General features: G+C 48.7%; 1 protein-coding gene across 1 annotated transcript in view; it reads left to right on the top strand.

Annotated features, from left to right (window-relative positions):
• Positions 1 to 27,059, top strand: part of KDM4B (lysine demethylase 4B) — a 122,688-nt gene extending 95,629 nt beyond the window's left edge. Inside the window, exons 20-22 of the mRNA XM_075352512.1 lie at positions 7,814 to 7,933; positions 16,215 to 16,307; positions 26,041 to 27,059. Of these exons, the coding sequence (XP_075208627.1) occupies positions 7,814 to 7,933; positions 16,215 to 16,307; positions 26,041 to 26,202 (375 nt within the window). The 3' untranslated portion in view covers positions 26,203 to 27,059. The remainder of the gene's footprint in view (positions 1 to 7,813; positions 7,934 to 16,214; positions 16,308 to 26,040) is intronic.
• Positions 27,060 to 27,662: the final 603 nt, after the last annotated feature.

Below are 27,662 nucleotides of genomic sequence, written 5' to 3'. Positions count from 1 at the left end.
TAGTTTCGTTTTCCTGCCCTCGCATGTCACTCATGCAGAGGGACAGGCTCTGCTCCTCCCGGCGGCCGTTCTACACAGGGGAGGGACACTCCCCACTGCTGGGGCATCCCTCCTCCCCTGCAGGTCTCTATAGCCCTCCAGTTCCCGCTCTCCTATAGGAACGCCACCTAGTCCCGCCCCCTCTCCTCGCTCCGGCGGCCATTTCTCACGCAGAGTTCACTTTGCTCTGGGACATTCTGCACTCTGCTGAGGTGCTGTGCACTGGGGGACCGGGCTTCGGGATCTGGAGGGCACACAACACCGCGCCCAGCGGTCTGGTAAGCCACAGCCGGTCTCCGGTTGTGGACCTCTGTATATTCTCCCTGGGGTTCATTCTCTGCAAAGCCCCCACTCCAGCAGCATGTCTCACACAAGGAGCAAGGCTCCAAAGCTTTATTCAGTATGCACTGCATGTAAGCTCCTGCTGCCTGAGCCGAGCACTTATCCACACTGTGATGGTTGCTCTAACTTGGCGGTGCCACAGCCTGGAGTCTCACCCCCAGTGGTCTCTCGGGCTGCTGCTGCACCTGTGGCTGAACCCCCGGCCTGGGTAGAGTCCTTTTCTAGGTCCATATCCCAGTCATTTGCTGAGTCCATGGGACTTTTGTCCAGGACTTTGATGAATATGCATCAGCCCTCCTCACAGGGTGCCTCTAATTCTCTTGACAGAGGATTCCTATCCTCTGACCTCCGTCCATCAGAGCTCACAGAGGATTCATCAACAGGTCCCAGACCCCGTCCTTCTAAGAGAAGGCGCAGGGTTTCCTCCCCCTTCTCATCCCACGGCTCTGTCTCAAGAGCTGACTCTCAAGATGAGGAGGATGCCCTCACGGGTGGCTCGGAGGCTATGTATCCCATCGATTTCTCTGAGGGTGACTCAGATCTTAGTGACTTGATTGCTTCTATTAATTCTGTGCCGGATCTCAATCCGCCAGTCTCAGAGGAGCAACCCTCTTTGGCAGAAAAACATCAGTTTACCTCGCCTAAGAGAGTGAAGAGTGTGTTCTTTAACCACTCCAGTTTTCAGACCGCTGTGACAAAGCCCAGGGCCTGCCCTGACAAACGCTTTCCAAAGCGTGGTTCTGATGATCGGTTTCCATTTCCACCTGAGGTGGTCAAGGAGTGGTCTCACTCCCCAAAGGTAGACCCTCCGGTGTCTAGGCTCTCAGCCCGGACCGTTGTGTCGGTGGCTGACGGCACCTCACTTAAGGATTCCACTGACCGTCAGATTGACCTTTTGGCCAAATCTGTGTATGAAGCTGCGGGGGCCACGTTTTCCCCGAATTTTGCAGCAGTGTGGGCTCTCAAAGCCATTTCTGCTTCTCTGGAGGAGATGCATTCCCTCACCAAGGAATCTATGCCTGAGATGGTTACCTTAACCTCTCAGGCTTCAGCTTTTTCATCTTATGCCATGTCTGCAATGCTAGAGGCTGCTCACCGCACTGCGGTGGCTTCAGCTAATTCTCTTGTTATCCGCAGGATTTTGTGGCTTCGAGAGTGGAAGGCAGATTCTTCCAAGAAGTTTCTTGCTGGGCTCCCTTTTGCTGGTTCACGGCTTTTTGGTGAACAGCTGGATGAAATCATTAAGGAAGCTACTGGCGGGAAGAGTACTTCCATGCCACAAACCAAGACCAGGAAACCCACCCGCCCAGGGTAGGAATCAATCGAGGTTTCGTTCCTTTCGTTCCTCCAACTGGTCATCCTCTAAGCCTTCCACCTCGTCCGCTAACTCAGCTAAGGATCAGAAATCCAACTGGCGCACAAAAGCGCGTCCGCAGAAGTCCGCAGGAGGTTCTGCCACTAAGGCAGCCTCCTCATGACTCTCGGCCCGCTCCAGCCACGTCCTCAGTCGGTGGCAGGCTCTCCCACTTTGGCGACGCTTGGTTAAAGCAAGTCTCCGATCAGTGGGTGAGAGACATCATATCTCACGGCTACAGGATAGAATTCTCTTCCAGCCCGCCAAACAGATTTTTTTCTCTCAACTCCCCCCTGCTCCAAGGCCGCCGCCTTATCACAGGCCGTGGCATCCTTGCAGGCAAACTGTGTGATTGTACCAGTTCCTGCTCGAGAACGGTTCAGAGGTTTTTACTCAAACCTCTTCCTAGTTCCAAAAAAGGACGGTACCTTCCGGCCCATCCTGGATCTCAAGCTTCTCAACAAGCATGTCCGGGTGCGGCATTTTCGCATGGAGTCTCTGCGATCAGTCATTGCCTCTATGACCCAAGGGGATTTCCTGGCGTCCTTCGACATCAGAGATGCCTATCTCCATGTGCCAATCGCAGTGTCACACCAGCGTTGGTTACGTTTTGCGATAGGAGAGGATCATTTCCAATTCGTGGCTCTCCCCTTCGGGTTAGCCACGGCCCCTCGGGTATTCACCAAGGTCATGGCGGCAGTGATTGCGGTCCTGCACCTCCAGGGGTTGGCAGTGCTTCCTTATCTGGACGAGCTTCTGGTCAAGGCTCCATCCAGCGCAGACTGTCAGCGGAGTGTCTCGCTCACTCTCGCCACTCTAGCCCAATTCGGGTGGCTTGTCAATCTTCCCAAGTCCACCCTGACTCCGACCCAGAGTCTCACGTACCTAGGGATGCAGTTCGAGACTTTGCCGGGACTTGTGAAGTTGCCCTTAGTCAAACAGCAGTCTCTCCGGCTAGCGGTGCGCTCTCTGCTGTGGCCCCGCCGTTATACCCTCAGGCGCCTGATGCAGGTGCTGGGTCAAATGGTGGCGTCCATGGAGGCGGTTCCCTTTGCCCAGTTCCATCTGCGCCCCCTGCAGCTGGACATTCTCCGCTGTTGGGGCAAGCGGCCTTCCTCCTTACACAGGTTAGTGGCTCTGTCGCCACGGACCAGGAGCTCTCTTCAGTGGTGGCTTCGACCCCTCTCCCTGTCCCAAGGGCGCTCCTTTTTGACTCCGTCCTGGGTGATTCTCACCACGGATGCCAGCCTATCCGGCTGGGGAGCGGTACATCTCCAGCACAGGGCACTTGGACTCCGTCCGAGTCAGCCCTTTCAATCAATGTGCTGGAAACCAGAGCTGTGCTTTTAGCTCTCCTAGCCTTTCACCAACTGTTGGCGGGCAGGCACATTCGAGTCCAGTCAGACAACGCAACAGCGGTTGCCTACATCAATCACCAAGGCGGGACACGCAGCCACCTGGCAATGTTGGAGGTCCAACGCATTCTTCAATGGGCGGAGGACTCCAAGTCCACCATATCCGCAGTCCACATCCCAGGCGTAGAAAACTGGGAGGCAGATTATCTCAGCCATCAATCCGTGGACGGTGGCGAGTGGTCCCTGCACCCGGCAGTGTTTCAGTTAATCTGCCGCAAGTGGGGCACTCCGGACGTGGACCTAATGGCATCCCGTCTCAACAACAAGGTTCCGGTTTACGTGGCTCGCTCCCACGATCCTCAGGCCTTCGCCGCGGACGCTCTGGTTCAGGATTGGTCCCAGTTTCGTCTGTCCTACGTGTTTCCCCCTCTAGCTCTCTTGCCCAGAGTCCTGCGCAAGATCAGAATGGAGGGCCGTCGAGTCATCCTCATTGCACCGGACTGGCCCAGGCGAGCTTGGTATCCGGACCTGCTCCAACTGTCCGTAGAGATGCCGTGGCATCTTCCGGATCGTCCAGACCTACTCTCGCAAGGTCGGTTTTTCCGCCCGAATTCTGCGGCACTCAATTTGACGGCGTGGCTCTTGAGTCCTGGATTTTGACGGCTTCTGGTATTCCTCCTGAAGTCAGCTCCACTATGACACTGGCCCGTAAGTCTTCCTCCGTCAAGATCTATCACAGGACTTGGAAAAGTTTCCTGTCCTGGTGTCGCTCTTCCGGCCATCCTCCTTGGCCATTCTCGTTGCCGACCCTTCTGTCTTTTTTACAGTCCGGTCTGCAGCTAGGACTGTCCCTCAACTCTCTCAAGGGACAAGTCTCAGCTCTATCAGTGCTGTTCCAGCGGCGTCTCGCCCGGCTGGCTCAGGTCCGCACCTTCATGCAAGGCGCGTCTCACATCATTCCGCCTTATCGGCGGCCCTTGGATCCCTGCGACCTTAACTTGGTCCTCACGGTATTGCAGAAACCCCCTTTTGAGCCCCTTAGGTAGGTTTCTTTGTATCGTCTTTCTCAAAGGGTGGCCTTTCTAGTTGCCATAACTTCTCTCAGGAGAGTCTCTGATTTGGCTGCGCTCTCCTCGGAGTCACCTTTTTTGGTTTTTCACCAAGACAAGGTAGTTCTCCGTCCGACTCTGGACTGTCTTCCTAAGGTGGTCTCTCCCTTCCACCTTAACCAGGACATTTCCTTGCCTTCCTTCTGTCCGGCCCCTGTTCATCGCTTTGAGAAAGCGCTGCATTCTCTGGATCTGGTGCGTGCTCTCCGGATTTATGTGTCTCACACCGCTGCGCATAGGCGGTGCACCTCTCAAGCTTTTCAAAGCACACTCGACCAGAGCTGTCGGTGCCTCTTGGGCTTTTAGGCACCAGGCTACGGCTCAACAAGTCTGTCAGGCTGCCACTTGGACTAGCCTGCATACCTTTTCGAAGCACTACCAAGTGCATGCACATGCTTCGGCAGATGCGAGCTTGGGCAGACGCATCCTTCAGGCGGCTGTCACCCACTTGTGAAGTTAGGCTCCGCCTACTTCTTAGTTTTTTCTGTTTATTCCCACCCAGGGACAGCTTTGGAACGTCCCATGGTCTGGGTCTCCCATAGGAACGATAAAGAAAAAGAGAATTTTGTTTACTTACCGTAAATTCTTTTTCTTATAGTTCCGTAATGGGAGACCCAGCTCCCTCCCTGTTGCCTGTTGGCAATTTTCTTGTTCCGTGTGTTATCACTGGCTGTTGTCGTGGACAGAGTCTCCGGTTGTTCCGGTTCTTGCTCGGTTCTACTTGTGGGTGGCTATTCTCCTTCAGCTTTTGCACTAAACTGGCTAGATCTGGTTCTCCAGGGGGTGTATAAGCTCAGAGGGAGGAGCTACACTTTTAAGTGTAGTACTTTGTGTGTCCTCCGGAGGCAGAAGCTAAACACCCATGGTCTGGGTCTCCCAATACGGAACTATAAGAAAAAGAATTTACGGTAAGTAAACAAAATTCTCTTTTTTTTTTATTTTTTTTTTTTGTTCTTCCTTGAAGCTATATAGACTTGCATTTGCCAGTCTCACACAAAAGTTCCCAGCCAGAACCCTCATGGCAACCAATAAAATATATGGAAAAGATAGATATTCTGCTGTTATAATGTTACAACCCCCCCTACATGCTATGACCCCCCCCCCCCTACATATTAAGGGCGTTTTTAACCTAGTTTAACCCAATAAATTCAGTAAATGATGTGGGGTCCCCACTATTTTTGGTAACCAGCAAAGGTAAAGCAGACAGCTGTGGGCTGATATTATCAGGCTGGGAAGGACCATAGTTATTGGCCCCTTCCCAGCCTAAACATACCAGCCCACAGCCGCCCCAGAAGTGGGGCATCACATAAGATGTGCCAATTCTGTTGGTTCACCTCGGCTCTTCACGATTCTCCCCCCCCCCCTTCCCAGCCTGACAAATATAAGCCTGAAGCTGTCTGATTTAACCTTGCTGGTTACCAAAAATAGCCACGTTTTGTTTTTTTATATTATTATTTTTTTTTAACAAAAAAAGATAAAAAAAAGAATTAGGTTAAATCATGCAAAACATCTTAGTGCCACATGAAATGCTCTAAAGAGTGCAAGGTAATTATATATAGGGAGATGACATTATATAGCTACAGGATAAATATAGATCAATCTACCTGTATGTTTAGATTAGCAAGAATGTACATAGAGTATTCTGATGTTTAAAAACGCATTGCGTATGAATGTCGTACGGATGCTTCTTGAGAAACAAATTGCACACATGCCTGACATACACATGACACTTGTCCCACTTTTCGGGATGAGCGATTATTTATATACTAGTGCTAGTGGCAGCGAGGCCTAATGGCTGTCCTGTGGACAGATTCTCCAACCTGAACTGTGGATCTGTAAAGCTTCTCCAGAGTGACCACCGGCCTCTTGGCTGCTTCTTCAATTAGTGCTCTCCCTGTTTGTCAATGTAGGTGGACGTCCATATATTGATAGGTTTGCAGTTTTACCATATGACTTCCATTTGTGGATGATTATTTCAACCGGTGCATCGATAGATGTTCAGAACTTAGGCTATCCTTGTTGTTTTTGTTTTGTTTTTGTTTTGTTTTTTATAATATAACCCTCCTTTACTCTTCTCCATCACTTTATCCCTGACTGGTCTGATGTGTCCCTTGGTTTTCATGATGCTATTTGTTTCCTAATGTTCTCAAACAAATATCTCAGGCTTTCACACAGAACAGCTATATATATAATCACTTTGGATAAGCCTCTATGAGCTTTCCACATCTTGCCACTGGGATTTTTGCCCATTGCTCAAGGCAAAACGGATCCAGCTCTTTCAAGTTAGATGGTTTCCTCTGGTGAACAGCAATATTCAACTCTGACCACAGCGTTTCAATTGGATTAAGGTCTGGACTTTGACTAGGCCACTCCAATACATTTACACATTTCTGCTTAAACCACTCAAGTGTTGCTTTAGCAGTATGCTTTGGGTTATTGTCTTGTTGGAAGGCGAACCTCCGTCCCATTTTGAAAACACTAACAGACTGAAACAGGTTTTGCTCAAGAATATCCCTGTATTTTACACCTTTAAACTTTCTCTCAACTCGGACCATTTTCTCTTTCCCTGCTGCTGAAAAAAATCCCAATAGCATGATACTGCCACCACAATGTTTCACTGTGGGGATGGTGTTTTTGGGATGATGAGCTGTGTTGGTTTGATGCCAGACATAGTATTCACCTTGATGGCCAAAAAGTTCAATTTGGTCTCATCCGACCACATGACCTTCCTCCATACATTTGGGAAGTCTCCCACATGTCTTTTGGCAGACTCAAAACAAGCCTTCGAATTTTTGTCTGTAAGTAAAGGGTTTTTTTTCTGGCTACTCTTCCATAAAGGCTAGCTCTATGGAGTGTATGGCTTATTGTGGTCGTATGGACAGACATAAAGTGTCTGCTTGGGAACTTTGCAACTCCTTCAGTGTTACCTTTTTGATCTTCTTCTTCTTTTTTTTTTTTTTTTTTTTTTTTGCCTCTCTGATTAATACCCTCCTTGCCCGAGCTGAGAGTTTGGGTGGGCAGCCCTCTCTTTGCATGTCTGTTTTGGTACCATGTTCTTTCCATTTAATGATGGTGGATTTGATGGGGCTTTGGGGATCATCAGGGATTGGGATATTTTTTTAGAACCCAACCCTGACTAGTATTTCTCAACAACTTTGTTTCTGACTTGTTTGGAGATCTCCCTGGTCTTCATGGTGTTATTGGTTAGTGGTGCCTTTTGTTTAATGTGTGTTTAATGATGTTGCAGCCTCTGTGGTCTTTCAGAAACTGTGTATATACTGACAGACCATGTGACACTTAGATTGCACATAGATTGACTTCGTTTTATTAAGCATGTGACTTATGAAGGTTATTACTTGCACCAGAAATTTTTAAGGGCTTCCTAGCAAAAGGGGTGAATACATATGCACATGGCAATTTTTATTTATTTTTTTTCCCATAAATTAAATTTTTGCCTATACATTTTTTTTTTTCACTTGTCCAATTTAAGCCCTTATTAGACGGGGCAAAAATCACACAGAAGATCACAATACCGCTCGAAACACACCATATATGTTCGCATTTCCATACACTTTAAACAATATGGTCAATTTTTATTTATTTTATTTTTTTAGAGCAGAGATTGTATGCAAAATGGGCCACCAGCAGAGGGAGAAGTTGTGGATCTCAGGTGGATAGATGGAAATATCTACAAAGCAAAATTTATTTCCTCTAAAGTCAGCCTCATTTATCAGGTAAGTAGTAATTGAAAAAGACGCGATCCTTATGTTAAACCTTTCCTTTTTAATTAGCGCTGTTCCTATATATTTAAAGCTCTGTGGCGATCTATATAGGAGTTGCTATTGTACTATCCACAATGGATACTGTATTTTATAGCCAATACAATACATTAAACAGCCAGGATTGATGATTGTTTCAGTATCGATTTAAGACCTCAAATTCTGCGGTTAATAAAGACTGAGACATCTGAGAGGTTAGACAAAGGAATGTGGTCTCCTCTGTCACCCCTTTGATACTCCAGCATCACAAGGTGACATCGAGTGGAATTTTTTAATGGCAACCAAGGGAATGGTGAAGTCCACCAAGTCTGTTTGGATCCCTATCTGGCCCTACCTACTGACCCTTAGAATTAAGTTACCATGCAATTTATACTGCACTATGAATGTCGTAAAGCCAAACTCTCCAAATAATGGAGTTGCGTTGTTTCATTCCCATGAAAGGGCAAAAATCATGTTGGACTTAAAGATCCAGACGGATAAGCAGGTGTTGGCTAACCAACCAGATATCGTGATGGTAGACAAGAATCAGAAAGAAGGAATATGGGAATCTGGAGAAATACCAGGGCTTCAAAAGAGTTGTAGAGGATGTGGAAGGTGAAGGCAACAGTGATTCCATTGGTGATAGGAGCACTCGGAGCAGTTCCCGGAGTTGGAAGAATGGCAACATCTCAACTCTGTCCAGAAAAGCGGGAAGAACTAAGATCCTGCGCAGAACCCTTAATCTCCCAGAATGTATATATTTTATATAAAATATAGATGATCTGATATTCACCCCAGGTGATTTCCATTTTCGTTTTTTCCTCCCCCTCTTCCAAGAGCCATAACTTTTTTCTTTATTTTTCAGTCAGTGTTGTCATATGAGGGCTTGGTTTTTTTTTTTGTGGGACGAGTTGTACTTTTGAATTAAACCATTCGTTTTACCATATAGTGTAAGGGCGTTGAAATTGCAAAAAAAAAAGTGCAATTGCACAATGTTTTTTTTTATTTACAATGTTCACTATACAAGTATTGTAAAACTGACCCAGCATTATGATTCCTCAAGTCGGTATGAGTTGGTAGATACCAAATGTGTGTATCTGAGTGGTGAATCTAAAAATCAGGCTTTTGTAAACAAAAATAAATTGCGCTTTTGTCGCTATTTTCCGAGACCCGTATCTTTCTCATTTTTCGTTATCTGGGGCAGAGCTTATTTTTTGCGTCTTGAGCTGGTGTTTTTAATTATACCAGTTTTGGGTAGATGTGCGGTTTTGATTTGCCTCTTATTGCAGGTTAATGTAATGTTATGGTGTCCAAAAGAAAACATAATTGTCATTTTTGGTTTTATATTTTAATAGCTTGGGTATTTCTGAACATGGTGATATTTGTGGAATTTTATATTAATTTTTTTTTTTGGTATTTTTTTTTTCTTAATGGAGCAAAGGGGGTTGATTTGAGTATATGTATATAATATAGATCTTTCTTTTTCGCTCCTAATTGGGAGACCCAGACAGTGGGTGTATAGCTACTGCCTCTGGAGGCCGCACAAAGAACTACACTTAAAAGTGTAAGGCCCCTCCCCTTCTGGCTATACACCCTCCCGTAGGAGTACGGATTCCTCAGTTTTAGCTTTGTGCGCAGGAGGTCAGACACGCACGCATAGCTCCATTGTTTTTAGTCAGCAGCAGCTGCTGACTATGTCGGATGGAAGAAAAGAGGGCCCATACAGGGCTCCCAGCATGCTCCCTTCTCACCCCACTGTATGTCGGAGGTGTTTGTAAGGTTGAGGTACCCATTGCGGGTACGGCGGCAGGAGCCCACATGCTGATTCCTTCCCCATCCCTTTTTACAGGGCTCTGGGTGAAGTGGGATTTACTGGTCTCCAGGCACTGAGACCGTGCTCCATCTACAGCCCCTGGAGAAGATGCTGGATGGAGCGGAGTACATCAGGGACATGGCCCTGCTTCCTCAAGGTACTCTGTGTCCCCGTGCATTTGGCGCTCACACCGCAGCATGCTGGGTGTTGTAGTGCGCCGGGGGACATCAGCGCTACGGCGCTTGTGCCATGGCCTCATTCAGCTTCGCTGAAGCAGGCACACTTCTGGGAATCGGTCGCGCCGGCCGCTGGGACTGCGGCGCGGCTGGCACTTGTGGTGCGCCGGGGACTTCAGCGCGGCCCGCGCTTTTACGGCGGCCGCGCTGATAACTCGAGTCCCCGGCTTTTGCGGCCTGCTTCCGTTCGTTCCCGCCCCCAGACCTGCCAGTCAGGAGAGGGGCGGGACGCTGGCCACTTCTGCGAATCGGTCGCGCCGGCCGCTGGGACTGCGGCGCGGCTGGCACTTGTGGTGCGCCGGGGACTTCAGCGTGGCCCGCGCTTTTACGGCGGCCGCGCTGATAACTCGAGTCCCCGGCTTTTGCGGCCTGCTTCCGTTCGTTCCCGCCCCCAGACCTGCCAGTCAGGAGAGGGGCGGGACGCTGGCCAGTGCATCAGCGCCGAGGGCTGGAGTCGTTTTTACATACTCCAGCCCTCACAATCGGCACAGAGGGGACACTGTTTCCCGCACTTTTGTTTGGAAACTCCCACGGACCGCCCCTCTCCACAGACGCCGGCAGCCATTCCTGCTGACACGCTGAGCTGCAGAGGGGAGCCGGGGAGACCCAGACAAGGAATTCTGCGCCTCTTACCCGCTATTCAGCGGGCGGTAAGCAGCCCTCAGGGCTCACCCCCTCTTGTGCCAGTAGTATTCTTAGTATTTTGTTTCTACAAATACTTGGTATTACATAGCGCTGGTCGCCCTTTGGCTATAGACTCTCTCACATTGCAGAGAGCCAGCAGCATGTCGTCCGTAAAACGCAAGGGTGCCAAGGCACAGACATTATATGCTTCCTGCACCGCATGTGGGACTTTTCTACCGGCAGGCTCCACGGACCCCCATTGTGTGCAGTGCTCGGCCCCTGCGGCGCTTGCACAGTCGGGACCTCTGCTGGACGTGACCCAGGGTGTACCACCTGTGAATGCTGTCCAGGTGACAGGAACTGAGTTTGCAGCTTTTGCTGACAGAATGTCTCTCACTATGTCACAAATTCTTGACACATTGCGAGCTAGGCCTGTACTTCAGGCCACGTACACTGTGCAATCATTGCCCCCTGGTCCCCCTCAGCTGAATTACCTCCAAGCTCCGGGACGGGCATATACACCTCAGGGTGAAGACTCTGACTCGGACGATGGCCCCGGGCAGCCTAAGCGGGCTCGCTATGACGGGCCTTCACATTCATCTCAATGGTCAGGATCCCAGCGAGATGAATCTATGGGTGATGAGGCGGACGTAACTGATCAGGATTCTGATCCTGGGACCGCTCTCAATCTAGATACACCAGATGGTGACGCCATAGTTAATGATCTTATATTTAACATCAATAAGATGTTAAATATTTCCCCACCAGCTCCTCTTGTAGAGGAGTCAGCTTCGCAGCACGAGAGAATCCATTTCAGATACCCTAAGCGTACATTAAGCACTTTTCTGGACCACGCTGACTTTAGAGACGCAATCCAGAAACCCCACGCTTATCCTGAAAGGCGTTTTCCTAAACGGCTTAAAGATACACGCTACCCTTTTCCCCCTAAGGTGGTCAAGGGTTGGACCCAGTGTCCAAAAGTGGATCCTCCAATTTCCAGGCTTGCAGCTAGATCCTTGGTTGCAGTTGAAGATGGAGCGGCACTTAAAGATGCCACTGACAGGCAGATGGAGCTCTGGCTGAAATCCATCTATGAAGCGATTGGAGCGTCATTAGCGCCTTCTTTTGCGGCCGTATGGGCACTCCAAGCTATCTCAGCCGGGCTTGCGCGAGTCGACTCAGTCACACGTGCATTTGCCCCGCAGGTAGCACCATTGACCTCGCAAATGGCGGCATTCGCGTCGTACGCGATTAATGCTGTTCTTGACGCTACAAGCCGCACGGCAGTGGCGTCAGCCAACTCCGTTGTTTTGCGTAGGGCCCTGTGGTTGAGACATTGGAAAGCAGATTCTCATTCCAAGAAGTGCTTAACCAATTTGCCTTTTTCTCGTGACCGATTGTTTGGAGAGCGTTTGGATGAAATCATCAAACACTCCAAGGGTAAGGACTCATCCTTACCGCAACACAGACAAAACAAACCCCAACAGAGGAAGGGTCAGTCTGGTTATCGGTCCTTTCGAGGACCGGGCAGGTCCCAATTCGCCTCGTCAAAAAAGACTCAAAAAGACCAGAGACGCTCAGATTCTTGGAGGTCTCAGTCACGCCCAAAAAGGACAGCCGGAGGAACCGTTGCCAAGACGGCGTCCTCCTGACTTGCGGTCTCCGATTCCCACACCCGCGGTCGGTGGGAGGCTTTCCCACTTTGGCGACATTTGGCTGTCACGCGTCAAAGACCGTTGGGTGAGGGATATTCTGTCTCACGGGTACAGGATAGAGTTCAGTTCTCGTCCGCCAACTCGTTTCTTCAGAACTTCTCCACCACCAGACCGAGCCGATGCTCTGTTGCAGGCGGTGGCCGCTCTAAAGGCGGAAGGAGTGGTGACCTCCGTCCCTCTTCAGGAACAAGGTCACGGTTTTTACTCCAATCTGTTTGTGGTCCCAAAAAAGGACGGATCGTATCGACCCGTCCTGGATCTAAAGTTGCTCAACAGACACGTAAAAGTCAGGAGGTTCCGGATGGAATCCCTACGCTCCGTCATAGCCTCAATGTCTCAAGGAGATTTTCTAGCATCAATAGATATCAAAGATGCGTATCTCCACGTGCCGATTGCACCAGAGCATCAGCGTTTCCTACGCTTCGTCATACACGACGAACACCTACAGTTCGTAGCGTTACCTTTCGGTCTGGCAACAGCCCCCCGGGTCTTCACCAAAGTCATGGCAGCAGTAGTAGCTGTTCTGCACTCGCAGGGTCACTCGGTCATCCCGTATCTAGACGACCTGCTTATAAAGGCACCCTCTCAAGAGGCATGCCAACACAGTCTGAAGGTGGCACTAGACACTCTCCAGAGTTTCGGGTGGATTATCAACTTTCCAAAGTCTCATCTAACCCCGACCCATTCTCTGACTTATCTTGGCATGGAGTTTCATACTCTCTCAGCGATAGTGAGGCTTCCACTGGACAAGCAGTGCTCGCTACGGACTGGAGTGCAATCTCTCCTTCAGAGCCAGTCGCACTCACTGAGGCGCCTCATGCATTTCCTAGGAAAGATGGTAGCAGCAATGGAGGCAGTCCCGTTCGCGCAGTTTCATCTGCGCCCTCTACAATGGGACATTCTACGCCAATGGGATGGGAAATCGACGTCCCTCGACAGGACTGTCTCCCTCTCTCAGACTGCCAAGGACTCTCTGCGTTGGTGGCTTCTCCCCACCTCATTGTCACAGGGAAAGTCGTTCCTTCCCCCGTCCTGGGCAGTGGTCACGACGGATGCGAGCCTATCAGGGTGGGGAGCGGTGTTTCTCCACCACAGGGCTCAGGGGACGTGGACTCAGGAAGAGTCCACCCTGCAGATCAATGTTCTGGAAATCAGAGCAATCTATCTTGCCCTGCGAGCCTTCCAACAATGGCTGGAAGGCAAGCAGATTCGGATTCAGTCGGACAATTCCACGGCGGTGGCGTACATCAACCACCAAGGGGGAACACGCAGTCGCCAAGCTTTTCAAGAAGTCCAGCGGATTTTGACGTGGGTGGAAAGCAGAGCGTCCACCATATCCGCAGTTCACATCCCAGGCGTGGAAAACTGGGAAGCAGACTTTCTCAGTCGCCAGGGCATGGACGCAGGAGAATGGTCCCTTCACCCGGACGTGTTTCAGCAGATCTGTTGCCGCTGGGGGACGCCGGACGTCGATCTGATGGCGTCACGGCACAACAACAAGGTCCCAGTTTTCATGGCACGGTCTCACGATCACCGAGCGCTGGCGGCAGACGCCTTGGTTCAGGATTGGTCGCAATTCCGACTCCCCTATGTGTTCCCACCTCTAGCATTGTTACCCAGAGTTCTCCGGAAAATCAAGTCCGACTGCCATCGAGCCATACTCGTCGCTCCAGATTGGCCAAGAAGGTCGTGGTACCCGGATCTGTGGCATCTCACGGTAGGCCAACCGTGGACACTACCAAACCGTCCAGATTTGCTGTCTCAAGGGCCGTTTTTCCATCTGAATTCTGCGGCCCTGAACCTGACTGTGTGGCCATTGAGTCCTGGATCCTAGCGGCCTCAGGTTTATCTCATGAAGTTGTTGCCACAATGAGACAGGCTAGAAAACCATCCTCAGCTAAGATCTATCACAGGACGTGGAAGATATTCTTAGCGTGGTGCTTGGCTCAAGGGTTTTCTCCCTGGCCATTTGCATTGCCAATTTTTCTTTCCTTCCTGCAGTCTGGGTTGGAAAAAGGTTTGTCGCTTAGCTCGCTTAAGGGTCAAGTCTCCGCGCTATCCGTATTCTTTCAGAAGCGCTTGGCACGGCTTTCTAAAGTACGCACGTTTCTCCAAGGAGTTTGTCATATCGTTCCTCCTTACAGACGGCCATTGGAACCCTGGAATCTGAACAAGGTTCTCATTGCTCTCCAGAAGCCGCCTTTCGAGCCTTTGAAAGAGGTTCCCCTTTCTCGGCTTTCACAAAAGGTAGTTTTTCTTGTGGCGGTCACGTCTCTTCGAAGAGTGTCCGAGCTAGCGGCGTTATCTTGCAAATCTCCCTTCCTGGTGTTTCACCAAGACAAGGTAGTACTGCGTCCAATTCCAGAGTTTTCTCCCAAGGTGGTTTCTTCCTTTCATCTCAATCAGGATATCACTTTGCCATCTTTGTGTCCGCATCCAGTTCACCAATTTGAAAAGGGTTTACATCTGTTGGACCTGGTGAGAGCACTCAGGATTTACATTTCTCGCACGGCGTCTCTACGCCGTTCTGATGCGCTCTTTGTCCTAGTCGCTGGTCAGCATAAGGGATCGCAAGCTTCCAAATCCACCCTGGCGCGGTGGATCAAGGAACCAATTCTTCACACATACCGTTCTGCTGGGCTTCCGATCCCATCTGGACTGAAGGCCCATTCTACCAGAGCCGTGGGTGCGTCCTGGGCATTGCGGCATCAGGCTACGGCTCAGCAAGTGTGCCAGGCGGCTACCTGGTCGAGTCTGCACACGTTTACCAAACACTATCAAGTGCATACCTACGCTTCGGCAGATGCCAGCCTAGGTAGACAGGTCCTTCAGGCGGCGGTGGCCCACCTGTAGGAAGAGGCTGTCTGACAGCCCGTTCATGTGGTATCTTTTTACCCACCCAGGGACTGCTTTTGGACGTCCCACTGTCTGGGTCTCCCAATTAGGAGCGAAAAAGAAGAAGGGAATTTTGTTTACTTACCGTAAATTCCTTTTCTTCTAGCTCCAATTGGGAGACCCAGCACCCGCCCTATTTGTTCTTAGGGTTTCGTTTTTCGGGTGCACATGTTGTTCATGTTGTTTCTTAAGTTCTCCGATCTTGTTATCGGATTGAATTTGTTTTTGAAACTGTTATTGGCTTTCCTCCTTCTTGCTTTGGTACTAAAACTGAGGAATCCGTACTCCTACGGGAGGGTGTATAGCCAGAAGGGGAGGGGCCTTACACTTTTAAGTGTAGTTCTTTGTGCGGCCTCCAGAGGCAGTAGCTATACACCCACTGTCTGGGTCTCCCAATTGGAGCTAGAAGAAAAGGAATTTACGGTAAGTAAACAAAATTCCCTTCATCTCATATTTATCAATTGTACAATAGTAATAAAGCCACGAAAATGTAGTATTTCCATAACTGTGCAGACCCACAAATAAAGTTGATACTTTGTGTGCAACATAACAATTGCCCGAATACTTAAAAGCCCCCCAAAAGTGTCAATCACTGTATAGTATATGTTTCTTTCCATAAAAAATTAATAAGATTGTTAATCAGTTTATATGTAGCCTAAAATGACGACACTGACACACACACATATATATACACACACACACACACACACACACACACACACACACACACAAACTTATCCCTATAAAAAAAAGCTCTCGTATGACTGAGTTGTTTTTCAGTTTACTATATGAGCCCCAAAACTGTAGCAATAAGACTCATTAATAAATACAACTCTCCCTTCAACAGAAGCCTTGAAACGTTACAACGCTTGATCGTGGGAATAGCAACTAGCCCTAAATTAAATGCCATCATTGGATTTGCTACATGTTTGCGTTTCCCTCTTCCTGTGATACTGACGATATGGTTTGTGCAGGTGGAGTTTGACGATGAATCCCAGTTAATGTTAAAGCGCAGCGAGATCTTTACGTTAGAAGAGCCTCTACCAAAAAGAGTCAAGTGTCGCTTGGTAAGTGTCTTTGTGATTATCACAGTATGTGTGGTTGTTTGTTTATAAAAAAAAAAAAAAATTTAAGTTATTGACTTTTCAGAGCACAATGATATACTGTATTTTTCGGATTATAAAATGAACTTTTTCTCCCAAAAATTTGGGAGGAAAGTGAGGGGGGGGTGTCTTTTTTAATCTGAATGTAGCTTACCGGGGGTGGTGGAGAGGGGTCACAGGAGGTAGGAGGCAGGGGGAAGGCTCCGACGATTGTGCAAGGGCTGCAGGGGCTGATGCTGGGGCAGCTGTGCGGCGGCTGGTCCTGGTGCCGGCTGTGCGGGAACTGCAGAGTCTGGTGCTGCATTAGTGGTGGCTGGTGCTGGGGCGGTTGTGCGGGGTCTGCAGCGGTTGGGCTGGCGCTGCTGGGCGGGCGATGAGGACTTCAAATAATCAAATAATGCCGCCCGGAGTCAGCGCATACGCAGAAGGAGCTCTCGGCGCAAGCTCTCATCTGCGCATGTTCCGCTTCCGGCTTATTGATCTCCCAGCAGCGGTCTTAAGGAAAATACCATTTCTTTGAAGGCTGCCACCCCAGCACAGCTGCCCCAGCTGGAGCCTCAACACGCTTGCCCCAGCATAGCCGTCAGTTTCTGGGACACCCACGGCCCTGTCTCCTGTAACTCCGCTCCACCACTGATGCCACCCCGTCTGGTAAGACACTACCGGATAATAAGATGGACCCCATTTTTTTTTTTTTTTCCAAATCTATTTTCAAAAGAAATTAACTTGAATTTCATTAATCCATCCTATTTTTTCACATTTAGATTTGGCCAGTGATGACATTAGTAGCAGATCCTTTAAAGGAGCACTCTGGCTTTTTTTTTTTTTTTTTTTTTCGGTCTTACTTTATTGACTCCTATTAAGTGAGTAGTGTGAGTGTATTAAAAAAAAAAAAATTGCCGGCTCCTGTACTCTAGTTTCCAAACCCACTCCGCTCCTCTCCTGTAAAGGTTTTGTGAGCATGAGTACAGGCCTCTGTGGCTGGCTTCAATATATATCGAATATATATCGAATATTTAAAGCTCTATGTATGTATGTATGTATGTATGTATATTATATAATTTGTGTATAATGTGTGCTTACGTGCACATATACAAGTGTGTGTGTGTGTGTGTGTGTGTGTGTGTGTGTGTGTGTATTGGTCTTACCAGCATCTTGTTTTAATGTGGTCAAAAACTGGCCATACTCTCGTTATATGGCTGTTGGCTGAAGGATTCTTTGCTTGTCTGGCTGACAACCATCTCTCCTATACACCGGAACCCTCCCTCGGCTGAGCACCTGTGTTCTCCTTTCTCCATAAGAGCCATCGCCAGAAATCTCTGTTCACCCTGACATAAATGGTAGCCAAACTGAAATCACACCTGCCCACTCAACATCTTCCATCAACGATCAGTTGTCCGCGATCCCTACTCACATTAGAGAGTGGACTGAACCCCTCGATATCGTCTGACATTGATCTCATGTGTGTGTGTGTGTGTGTGTGTGTGTGTCTGTGTCTGTAACCTTCTGTATTAAAGGGAATCGGTCTCCAGGTTTTTGCTCCCCCATCTGAGAGCAGCATAATGTAGAGACAGATTTTGATTCCAGTGATGTCACTTACTGAGTTGTTTGCTGTCATTTTAATAAAATCAATGTTTCTCTGCTGCAGATCTAGCTGCTATACAGAGCACATGAATATGCTGGACTACCTGCAGCAGGCCAAGTAGTCCTGTATAATCTACTGCTGATTTATCAGTGATTTTATCATCAAATCTACACTAAGGCTATGTGCGCACGCTGCTTTTTTTTTTGATGCTGCGTTTTTGTGCATTTTTGCCGCGAAAACGCACCCGTGGCAAAAAACAGCATAAACACATGCGTTTTTGGTGCGTTTTTTGGCTGCGTTTTTGCTCACTGCGTTTTTATGCGGTTTATCAGTGAACAATGCCATTAAAGATTGTTGAAAAAAGAAAAAAAAAAGTCTTTCATTTTCTTCAATATGTTTTTCATTCTCCACTATGTATGCAGGAGAGCAGACAGCTGCAGATCTACAAGGCTCAGCATGCTCCATCCACTAGTGTGTGCAGGAGAGCAGACAGCAGCTGCAGAACTAAAAGGCTCAGCATGCTCCATCCAGGACTGTATGCTGGAGGGAGAGGCAGGGGGAGCAGAACTACAAGGCTAAGCATACTTCATCCAGTAGTGTATGCAGGAGAACAGACAGCAGCTGCAGAACTACAAGGCTCAGCATGCTTTGCAGAAATACAAGGCTCGGCGTCCTCCATCCAGGACTGTATGCAGTTTTTTTGCCCCCCCAAAAAAATGTGGGCTTCACCATATTTTTGTATGCTATCCAGGTACAGCAGGCAGGTACGGGCTGCTCCCAACCCCCAGCTGCCTATTTGTACGCAGCTGGGAACCAAAAATATAGGGAAGCCCTTTTTTTTTTTTTTTTTTTTTTTTTTATTTCATGAATTTAATGACACAATAAAACCAAAAAAAAAAAAAAAAAAAAAATTACGTGGGCTTCTCCCAATTTTTGAGTCCAGCCAGGTACAACTAGGCAGCTGGGGATTGGAATCTGCAGCACCGGGTGCCCATGCTTTCTGGGCACCCCCGCTGCGAATTGCAGTCCGCAGCTGCCCCAGAAAATGGCGCTTTCATAGAAGCGCCATCTTCTGGCACTGTGTCCAACTCTCCAGCTACCCTGGTGCCGGGTGGCTCGCTGGGTAATAATGGGGTTAGGGGTAGCTGTATATTATCAACTCGCCCTAAGCCCGGAATTCATGGTGTCACACCAATATTAGACATGGCCACCATGAATTTCTAGTAAAGATAAAAAAAACACAACACACAGAAAAATACTTTAATTATAAATAAAACACAACACAATTAGTGACTCCATCTTTATTGAAATAAAGAACCCCCCCCTCCGCAGTAATCCTGGGTCAAGGGTCCAGCGATGTTCAATCCGGATCCAATATCATCTGATTGGTTTGCTGGAAGGCATACCGATCAGATGATATGTCAGGTTCAAGGATGTGAATCTTATGACGCATCAGATGATTGTATAAAAGCCGTTTATACAATCAGCTGATGCATCAGTGCAAAAAAAAAAAATTACTCACTTCTGTGCAGACTCCCGTCCGATCGCTGCAAGAGCTGCCAGTTCTCAGCTGATGAAGTCACCTGACCGCATCAGCTGATAGTTTTAAGCCGGCCGGAAAAAAGCCGGCCTCACCGCTGGACTGATACTGTCAGCTGATTCCGTCAGGTGACCACATCAGCTGATCACCAGCAGGTCCTGCAGCACAGCCATCAGATATGTCTTGGGAGTCTGCAGGTGAGTATGATATATATATTTTTTTTCTACTGTTCACTTTTGATTGGGCACCACAAAAACGCAGCTAAAAAAAACGCAGTGTGCAGACAGCAAAAATTAAAACTCATAGACTTTGCTGGTGAAGCAAAGTCATGAAGTTTTCTGAACAAAAACACACCTGAAAAACGCACAGTGCGCACATAGCCTAAGCAGCCCAGTAAGTTATACATCTCTGGAATCAGGATTAGTGTTGAGTAATTGACTATTCGTACTTTATGCTGTTAGTGAGTTCTGTCCGCTACTCGCCTTTTCGTTACGAGTAGCAGGCACAATGTAATCTCAATGGGAAATACTCGCTAAGTAGCGAGTAACCCGAAAGCCGTACTTTCTTTGTCGCTCCATTGGGAGACCCAGACAATTGGGTGTATAGCTTCTGCCTCCGGAGGCCACACAAAGTATTACACTTTAAAAAGTGTAACCCCTCCCCTCTGCCTATACACCCTCCCGTGCATCACGGGCTCCTCAGTTTTTATGCTTTGTGTGGAAGGAGGCACACATCCACTCATGCATTCTCATATTAGTTATATCGGTTGGAAGAAAAGTGGGCCCCCACGGGGCCCCCGGCATGTTCCCTTCTCACCCCACTACGTCGGCGGTGCTGTTAAGGTTGAGGTACCCATTGCGGGTACAAAGGCCGGAGCCTCATGCCGTTTTCCTTCACCATCCCTTAGCGGCTCTGGGAGAAGTGGGATCCTGACCGGTCAGCCAGTTACTGGGACCGTGCTCCCTCCGCAGCCCCTGTGGGAATCTGCCGGACAGGAGTCTATTTATCCTCAGGGACCGGGCCCTGCATCTCTAATGTACTCTGTGTCCCCATGGGGGCTGTGCATGGAGCGCCTTCATCCCGGACGCTGCAGCAGCTGCTGATTTGTGAAGACCGGCGGACTTCCGCGCCTGCTTGTCGGCCGCGGTCTTAAATTTAGTCCCCGGCTTCATTGCGGCCTAGTTGCAAAACTCCCGCCCCCGGGCCTGTCTGTCAGGGGTAAGGGCGGGACTGCCGACCTGACGTCGGATGTGAGGGCCGGAGCATCCTGTATGTTTCCTCCCCCCTCACTGATCACTGTGGGGACCCCAGATTCCCGCACTTTTCTAGCGCTGCCCACGGCTCCACTCCTCCCCAGAGAGCTCCGGCAGCCATTTTTTTTGACATTCTGCCGGTGGAGGATTTCCAGGAAAGAGCTCTGCAACTCTGGGAGACCTAAGGCAGGGAATCTGGAGGACACACGCTCCGCTTTTTAGCGGTCGGTAAGCCACACCGGTCACCCGGTGCTGGTCCCCTTAGGGTGCCGGGATAGATACTATAGATAGATATATAGATACTATAATATATATATATATATATATATATATATATATATATATATATATATATATATATATATATATATATATATATATATATATATATATATATATATATATATATATATATATATATATATATATATATATATATATATATTTCTGTTCGGTCGGGCTATATACCTTTTCCCATATACCCTCAGTGATCACTCTCCTAGGAGACAACAGCATGTCGTCCACAAGGAGCAAGGGTTATTTTGCGACCTGTACCTCTTGTGCGGCTATGTTACCTGTGGGTTCCACCTACCCTCACTGTGAGCAATGCTCGACCCCTGTTTTGCTTGCTCAGCCGGAGCCTCGGTCACTAGTGGGTCCCTCGGCTCAGGTAGACCCCCCTGCTCCCCCTGTCCAGGCGGCAGGGACAGAGTTTGCCGTTTTTGCTGAGAAACTCTGAGTCACTTTCACAATCCATGGCTCAGTCTATGGACAAATGGTCTGCCAAGCTGCTTGAAGCTTTGCAGTCCAGACCGGTCCTTACACAGGCCCCGGGCCCTGTTGGATCGTCCCCTCCAGGCCTCTCTCTGTCCGCGCCGCAGCGCGCTCCCAGGGGGGGCCCTAGGTCTCACGTGGAGGACTCCTGCCCGGACCACAGTCGCAGACCGGCTAAGCGGGCTCACTGGGAATCTTCCCCGACTTCTTCACGCTGCTCGGGTTCCCAGCTTGAGGACTCTCTGGAGGACGAGGCGGACGTCGCAGCTCAGGGCTCTGACCCTGACGTTGCTCTCAATCTTGATACACCTGAAGGGGACGCCATAGTAAATGACCTTATCTCGTCCATCAACCAGGTGTTAGATATATCTCCCCCGCCTCCACCTGTAGAGGAGTCGACTTCTCAGCAGGAGAAACACCAGTTTCGGTTCCCTAAACGTACACTGAGTGCGTTTTTCGATCACTCTAACTTTAGAGATGCTGTCCAGAAGCCCAGAGCGGTTCCGGAAAAGCGCTTTACTAAGCGCCTTACGGACACACGTTACCCCTTCCCCTCTGACGTTGTTAAGGGTTGGGCTCAATGTCCCAAGGTGGATCCTCCAGTCTCTAGATTGGCGGCTAGATCTGTGGTATCGGTTGCAGATGGCTCATCGCTAAAAGATGCCACTGACAGGCAGATAGAGCTCCTGGTGAAATCCATCTATGAAGCCACGGGCGCGTCTTTTGCCCCGGCTTTTGCAGCCGTGTGGGCACTCCAAGCTATCTCAGCTTGTCTGGCTGAGATTAATGCGGTCACACGTAATTCTGCTCCGCAGGTTGCGTCTTTGACTTCTCAGGTGTCAGCTTTTTCTTCCTATGCCATGAACGCAGTTCTAGACTCTGCTAGCCGTACAGCGGTGGCATCCGCTAATTCTGTGGCAGTCCGCATGGCCATGTGGCTGCGCGAATGGAAGGCAGACTCGGCTTCCAAGAGGTTCTTAACCGGTTTGCCGTTTTCTGGCGACCGATTGTTTGGCGAACGATTGGATGAGATTATTAAGGAATCCAAGGGAAAGGACTTCTCCTTACCCCAGTCCAAACCGAAGAGACCTCAGCAACGGAAAATACAATCGAGGTTTCGGTCCTTTCGTCCCTCCGCCAAGCCCCAATCCTCTTCGTCCAACAGGCCGGAGAAAGGCCAGAGGAACTCCTATGCGTGGCGGGCTAAGCCACGCCCCCAAAAGCCCGCCGGAGGCAATGCCTCCAAGGCGGCCTCTTCATGACTCTCGGCATCCCCGAACCGCATCCTCGGTCGGTGGCAGGCTCTCCCGCTTTTGCGACGCCTGGTGGCCACATGTTCAAGACCGATGGGTGAGAGACATTCTGTCTCACGGTTACAAGATAGAGTTCAGCTCTCGTCCCCCGACTCGTTTCTTCAGAACCTCTCCGCCCCCCGCGCGGGCCGATGGACTTTTTGAGGCGGTGGACGCTCTGAAGACAGAAGGAGTTGTGATCCCTGTTCCCCCCCCCCCCAGGAACATGGTCGCGGCTTTTACTCCAACTTGTTCGTGGTGCCAAAGAAGGACGGTTCGTTCCGTCCCGTTCTGGACCTCAAACTACTCAACAGACATGTGAGCATCAGACGGTTTCGGATGGAATCTCTCCGCTCGGTCATCGCATCGATGTCACAAGGAGACTTCCTAGCATCGATCGACATCAAGGATGCTTATCTCCATGTGCCGATCGCACCCGAACATCAACGCTTTTTTGCGTTTCGCCATCGGAGACTAACACCTTCAGTTCGTGGCATTGCCTTTCGGCCTGGCGACAGCCCCACGGGTGTTCACCAAGGTCATGGCATCTGTTGTGGCGGTCCTACACTCTCAGGGCCACTCGGTGATTCCCTACTTAGACGATCTTCTGGTCAGGGCACCCTCTCAGATGGTGTGTCAAAACAGCCTTACCGTCGCTCTGGCGACTCTCCAGCAGTTCGGGTGGATCATCAACTTCCCAAAATCCAAGTTGACACCGACCCAATCACTGACTTACCTCGGGATGGAGTTTCATACTCAGTCAGCGGTAGTCATGCTACCGCTGGACAAACAGCTTTCGCTGCAAGCAGGGGTGCAATCTCTTCTTCGGGGTCAGTCACACCCCTTGAGGCTTCTCATGCACTTCCTGGGGAAGATGGTGGCAGCGATGGAGGCAGTGCCCTTCGCGCAATTCCATCTGCGGCCACTCCAGTGGGACATTCTCCGCAAATGGGACAGGAGGTCGACTTCCCTCGACAGGAACGTCTCTCTTTCCCTTGTAACCAAGACGTCACTTCAGTGGTGGCTCCTTCCCAACTCTCTGTCGCAGGGAAAATCCTTCCTACCCCCAACCTGGGCTGTGGTCACCACGGACGCGAGCCTGTCAGGGTGGGGGGCGGTCTTTCTCCACCACAGGGCTCAGGGAACCTGGACTCCGATAGTCATCCCTTCAGATCAATATTCTGGAGATAAGGGCAGTGTATCTAGCCCTATTGGCTTTTCATCGGTGGCTGGAGGGCAGGCAGATCCGTATCCAGTCGGACAACGCCACTGCCGTCGCATACATCAACCACCAAGGAGGCACTCGCAGTTGTCAAGCCTTCCAGGAAGTCACAAGTGCCGTTTTTCCATCTGAATTCTGTGGCCCTCAACCTGACTGTGTGGCCATTGAGTCCTGGCTCCTAGCGTCCTCAGGGTTATCTCACGATGTCATTGCCACCATGAGACAGGCCAGTAAACCAACGTCCGCCAAGATCTATCACAGGTCTTGGAGGATCTTCTTATCCTGGTGCTCTGATAATGGTTTTACTCCCTGGCCCTTTGCCTTACCCACTTTTCTTTCATTCCTCCAATCCGGAATGGACAAGGGTTTGTCTCTCGGCTCTCTCAAGGGACAAGTATCGGCGCTATCCGTATTTTTTCAAAAGCGTCTAGCCAGGCTTCCGCAGGTCCGCACGTTCCTGCAGGGAGTTTGCCACATAGTCCCACCTTTATAAGCGTCCGCTGGAACCCTGGGACCTTAACAGGGTGCTAACGGCTCTTCAGAAACCACCTTTCGAGCCGCTGCGGGATGTCTCTTTATCACGTCTTTTGCAGAAGGTGGCATTTCTAGTGGCAGTTACATCGCTCCGTAGAGTCTCGGAGCTGGCAGCGCTGTCATGCAAAGCCCCCTTCCTGGTTTTTCACCAGGATAAGGTGGTTCTGCGTCCTGTTCCGGAATTTCTCTCTAAGGTGGTATCTACTTTTCATCTCAATCAGGATATCTCCTTACCTTCATTTTGCCCTAATCCAATTCACCAATGTGAAAAGGATTTGCACTCATTAGATCTGGTGAGAGCACTCCGGCTCTACGTGTCTCGCACGGCGCCCCTGCGCCATTCAGATGCGCTCTTTGTCCTTGTCGCTGGCCAGCGTAAGGGTTCGCAGGCTTCCAAGTCAACCTTGGCTCGGTGGATCAAGGAACCGATTCTTGAAGCCTACCGTTCTTCTGGGCTTCCGCTTCCTTTGGGGCTGAAAGCCCATTCTACCAGAGCCGTGGGTGCGTCCTGGGCATTGCGGCACCGGGCTACGGCTCAACAGGTGTGTCAGGCAGCTACCTGGTCTAGTCTGCACACTTTCACGAAACACTATCAGGTGCATACCTATGCTTCGGCAGACGCCAGTCTAGGTAGGCGAGTCCTTCAGGCGGCGGTTGCCCACCTGTAAGAGGGGGTCGTTTTCGGCTCTTTTTTTATCGAGGTATTCTTTTACCCACCCAGGGACTGCTTTTTGACGTCCCAATTGTCTGGGTCTCCCAATGGAGCGACAAAGAAGAAGGGAATTTTGTTTACTTACCGTAAATTCCTTTTCTTCTAGCTCCTATTGGGAGACCCAGCACCCGCCCCTGTTCCCTTCGGGCTGTTTGTTCTTTTGTGTACACATGTTGTTCATGTTGAATCGTTTCTTTTGGTTCATGGTTTTCAGTTCTCCGAACATCCTTCGGATTGAATTTACCTTAGACCAATTTATAAGTTTTCTCCTTCCTGCTTTTGCACCAAAACTGAGGAGCCCGTGATGCACGGGAGGGTGTATAGGCAGAGGGGAGGGGTTACACTTTTTAAAGTGTAATACTTTTGTGTGGCCTCCGGAGGCAGAAGCTATACACCCAATTGTCTGGGTCTCCCAATAGGAGCTAGAAGAAAAGGAATTTACGGTAAGTAAACAAAATTCCCTTCTTTCACGCGAATAGTACGGCTTGTGGGTTACTCGCTACTTAGTATTTCCCATTGACTTACATTGTGCCCGCTACTCATAATGAATATGTGAGTAGCGGACAGTACTCGCTAACAGCATAGAAAGTATGAATAGTCAACTACTCGCTCAACACTAATGAGGATCTCTGCCCCTGCGATATGCTGCTCTCAGATTATATGGGAAAAACTGGTGACAGATTCCCTTTAACATAGCAATATTAACATATTAATATTAGCATCATTTACGCTTCAGACAGATGTATTTCTTCACTTATGTCTTGTGTTTTTCTTTTTCTTCCAAGTCTGTCAGCACTGGGGCTCCTTTGGAGGAGGACAAAGAGGATGAACAGATGAACAAGCGCCCAAGGGTGACAAGTCCAACTAATGAAGAGCCTGATAATCAAACTTTATTTGACCTAAACGAGACTCCTGTAGATAATCCTGCCCAGTCTCCTGGCTTCTAGGGTCCTTGCCACCCATATAATTTTGAACATTAAGTTGGCATAATTCTTTGTATATTTCAAACTCCAAGAGCGGATTCAAGCACCTCTCAGGCATTTCTGACGGGAGATGTGAAGAGTTCTGTACGGCAGTATAAAGGGCCAAATACTGCTGCCATAAATAAACGGAAGCTGAGGACACAAATTCTCTAGGTGCTATGGTTAAACTGCATATAAAACGCTCTCTTTCTATTTTTCAAACTTTTCAAGAAACATTTCAGAATAGCTTTAAAATAATAAGAAGAGAGAAATGAAACGTGATTTTATTTAATATCTTGGTAAAAATAAAAAACAACTTTGGAAAAAAAAAAAACATTTGAAAACCTTTTTTAATTCATGGTTCATTTGATTGTGATACCTGGGCGCTAATAAGAAACAGTGTTGTCCTGATTGGTTTACTTTCGCAACGTAGAACGTTTTTGTTTTTGTTTTTTTTTTTTCCCATGATTCCACCCAAATTATTACACGTGTTAAAAAGTACTGGGTGTCATTTGGAGGATTTCAGAGCGAGTATGCAAGCAAGGTCCTTGTGTAGTCATGCATGAATTTTTTTTTTTTCTTCCTTTCCTAAGTCACCTGGTGTTGGGATTCACGGACAGTGCTTCTGAGAACATTAATGTATATTGCGAAGTGTATTCCTCGGGAGCTTTGCAGCCTGCTGCATGTCCTCATATTTTATTAGTTAGGGAAAGATGCATTTTCTTTGTGTCATGGTGTTTTACTTTGTGCACTAATCATGATTTCCAATTGTTTATTGAATAATGTGCTGTATTATCATGGCCTTTTTGTAATTATAAAATAAATCAAGTCACTGGATACCATTTCATTAAATTTTGTTTACTTTTAGTCATGGTTTCTCAAAATACACTTTGTTAAAGAAAATTTGTCAGGTCCCACAAGCCCTTCAAACCACCACCACTATGTTGTATATCCCTACTATGCTAAGCGAACTGCCCCATAATTCTCAGACAAGCCCATCTCTTAAAGAAAGCTGCCTGGCGATCATTTGATTGCACTAGTGGTTGGCAAATCTTGACATCCTGCAATCAAACCATCCTAAGCTTTTAGAAAAATGTAACAACTAAAAAGTATCAAAGGAAGAAAAAAAAAAAAAGTTTTATCCATCTTATGTGGTGCTTGTGGCCAGACAGAAGGAGCACTCTCCCTCTGTCAAACATGCATGTTGCATTTGTTATTTACCACAGAATTTTATATTGTTAAACTGCTGAGCTTTGCGTTCTCTTCAGTTCCAGCAGTTGCGGTAGAAGTCTGCATTATAGGCAACCGTGATCAATTTGCCGTGATTGCATGGTGCAGTGCATCCTTCCTGTGCCATACTGTTACGGTATTCTCGAGGTGTTAAATCTTAAAACTGATGACAAATTGAGACGTAACACTAATCTACAGCCTAATTGATTCAGAGA

This window comes from Anomaloglossus baeobatrachus, chromosome 1 (assembly GCF_048569485.1).
Source record: "Anomaloglossus baeobatrachus isolate aAnoBae1 chromosome 1, aAnoBae1.hap1, whole genome shotgun sequence".
In the NCBI taxonomy this organism is placed as follows: Eukaryota; Metazoa; Chordata; class Amphibia; order Anura; family Aromobatidae; genus Anomaloglossus; species Anomaloglossus baeobatrachus.
This window is presented reverse-complemented; position numbering and strand designations above follow the sequence as displayed.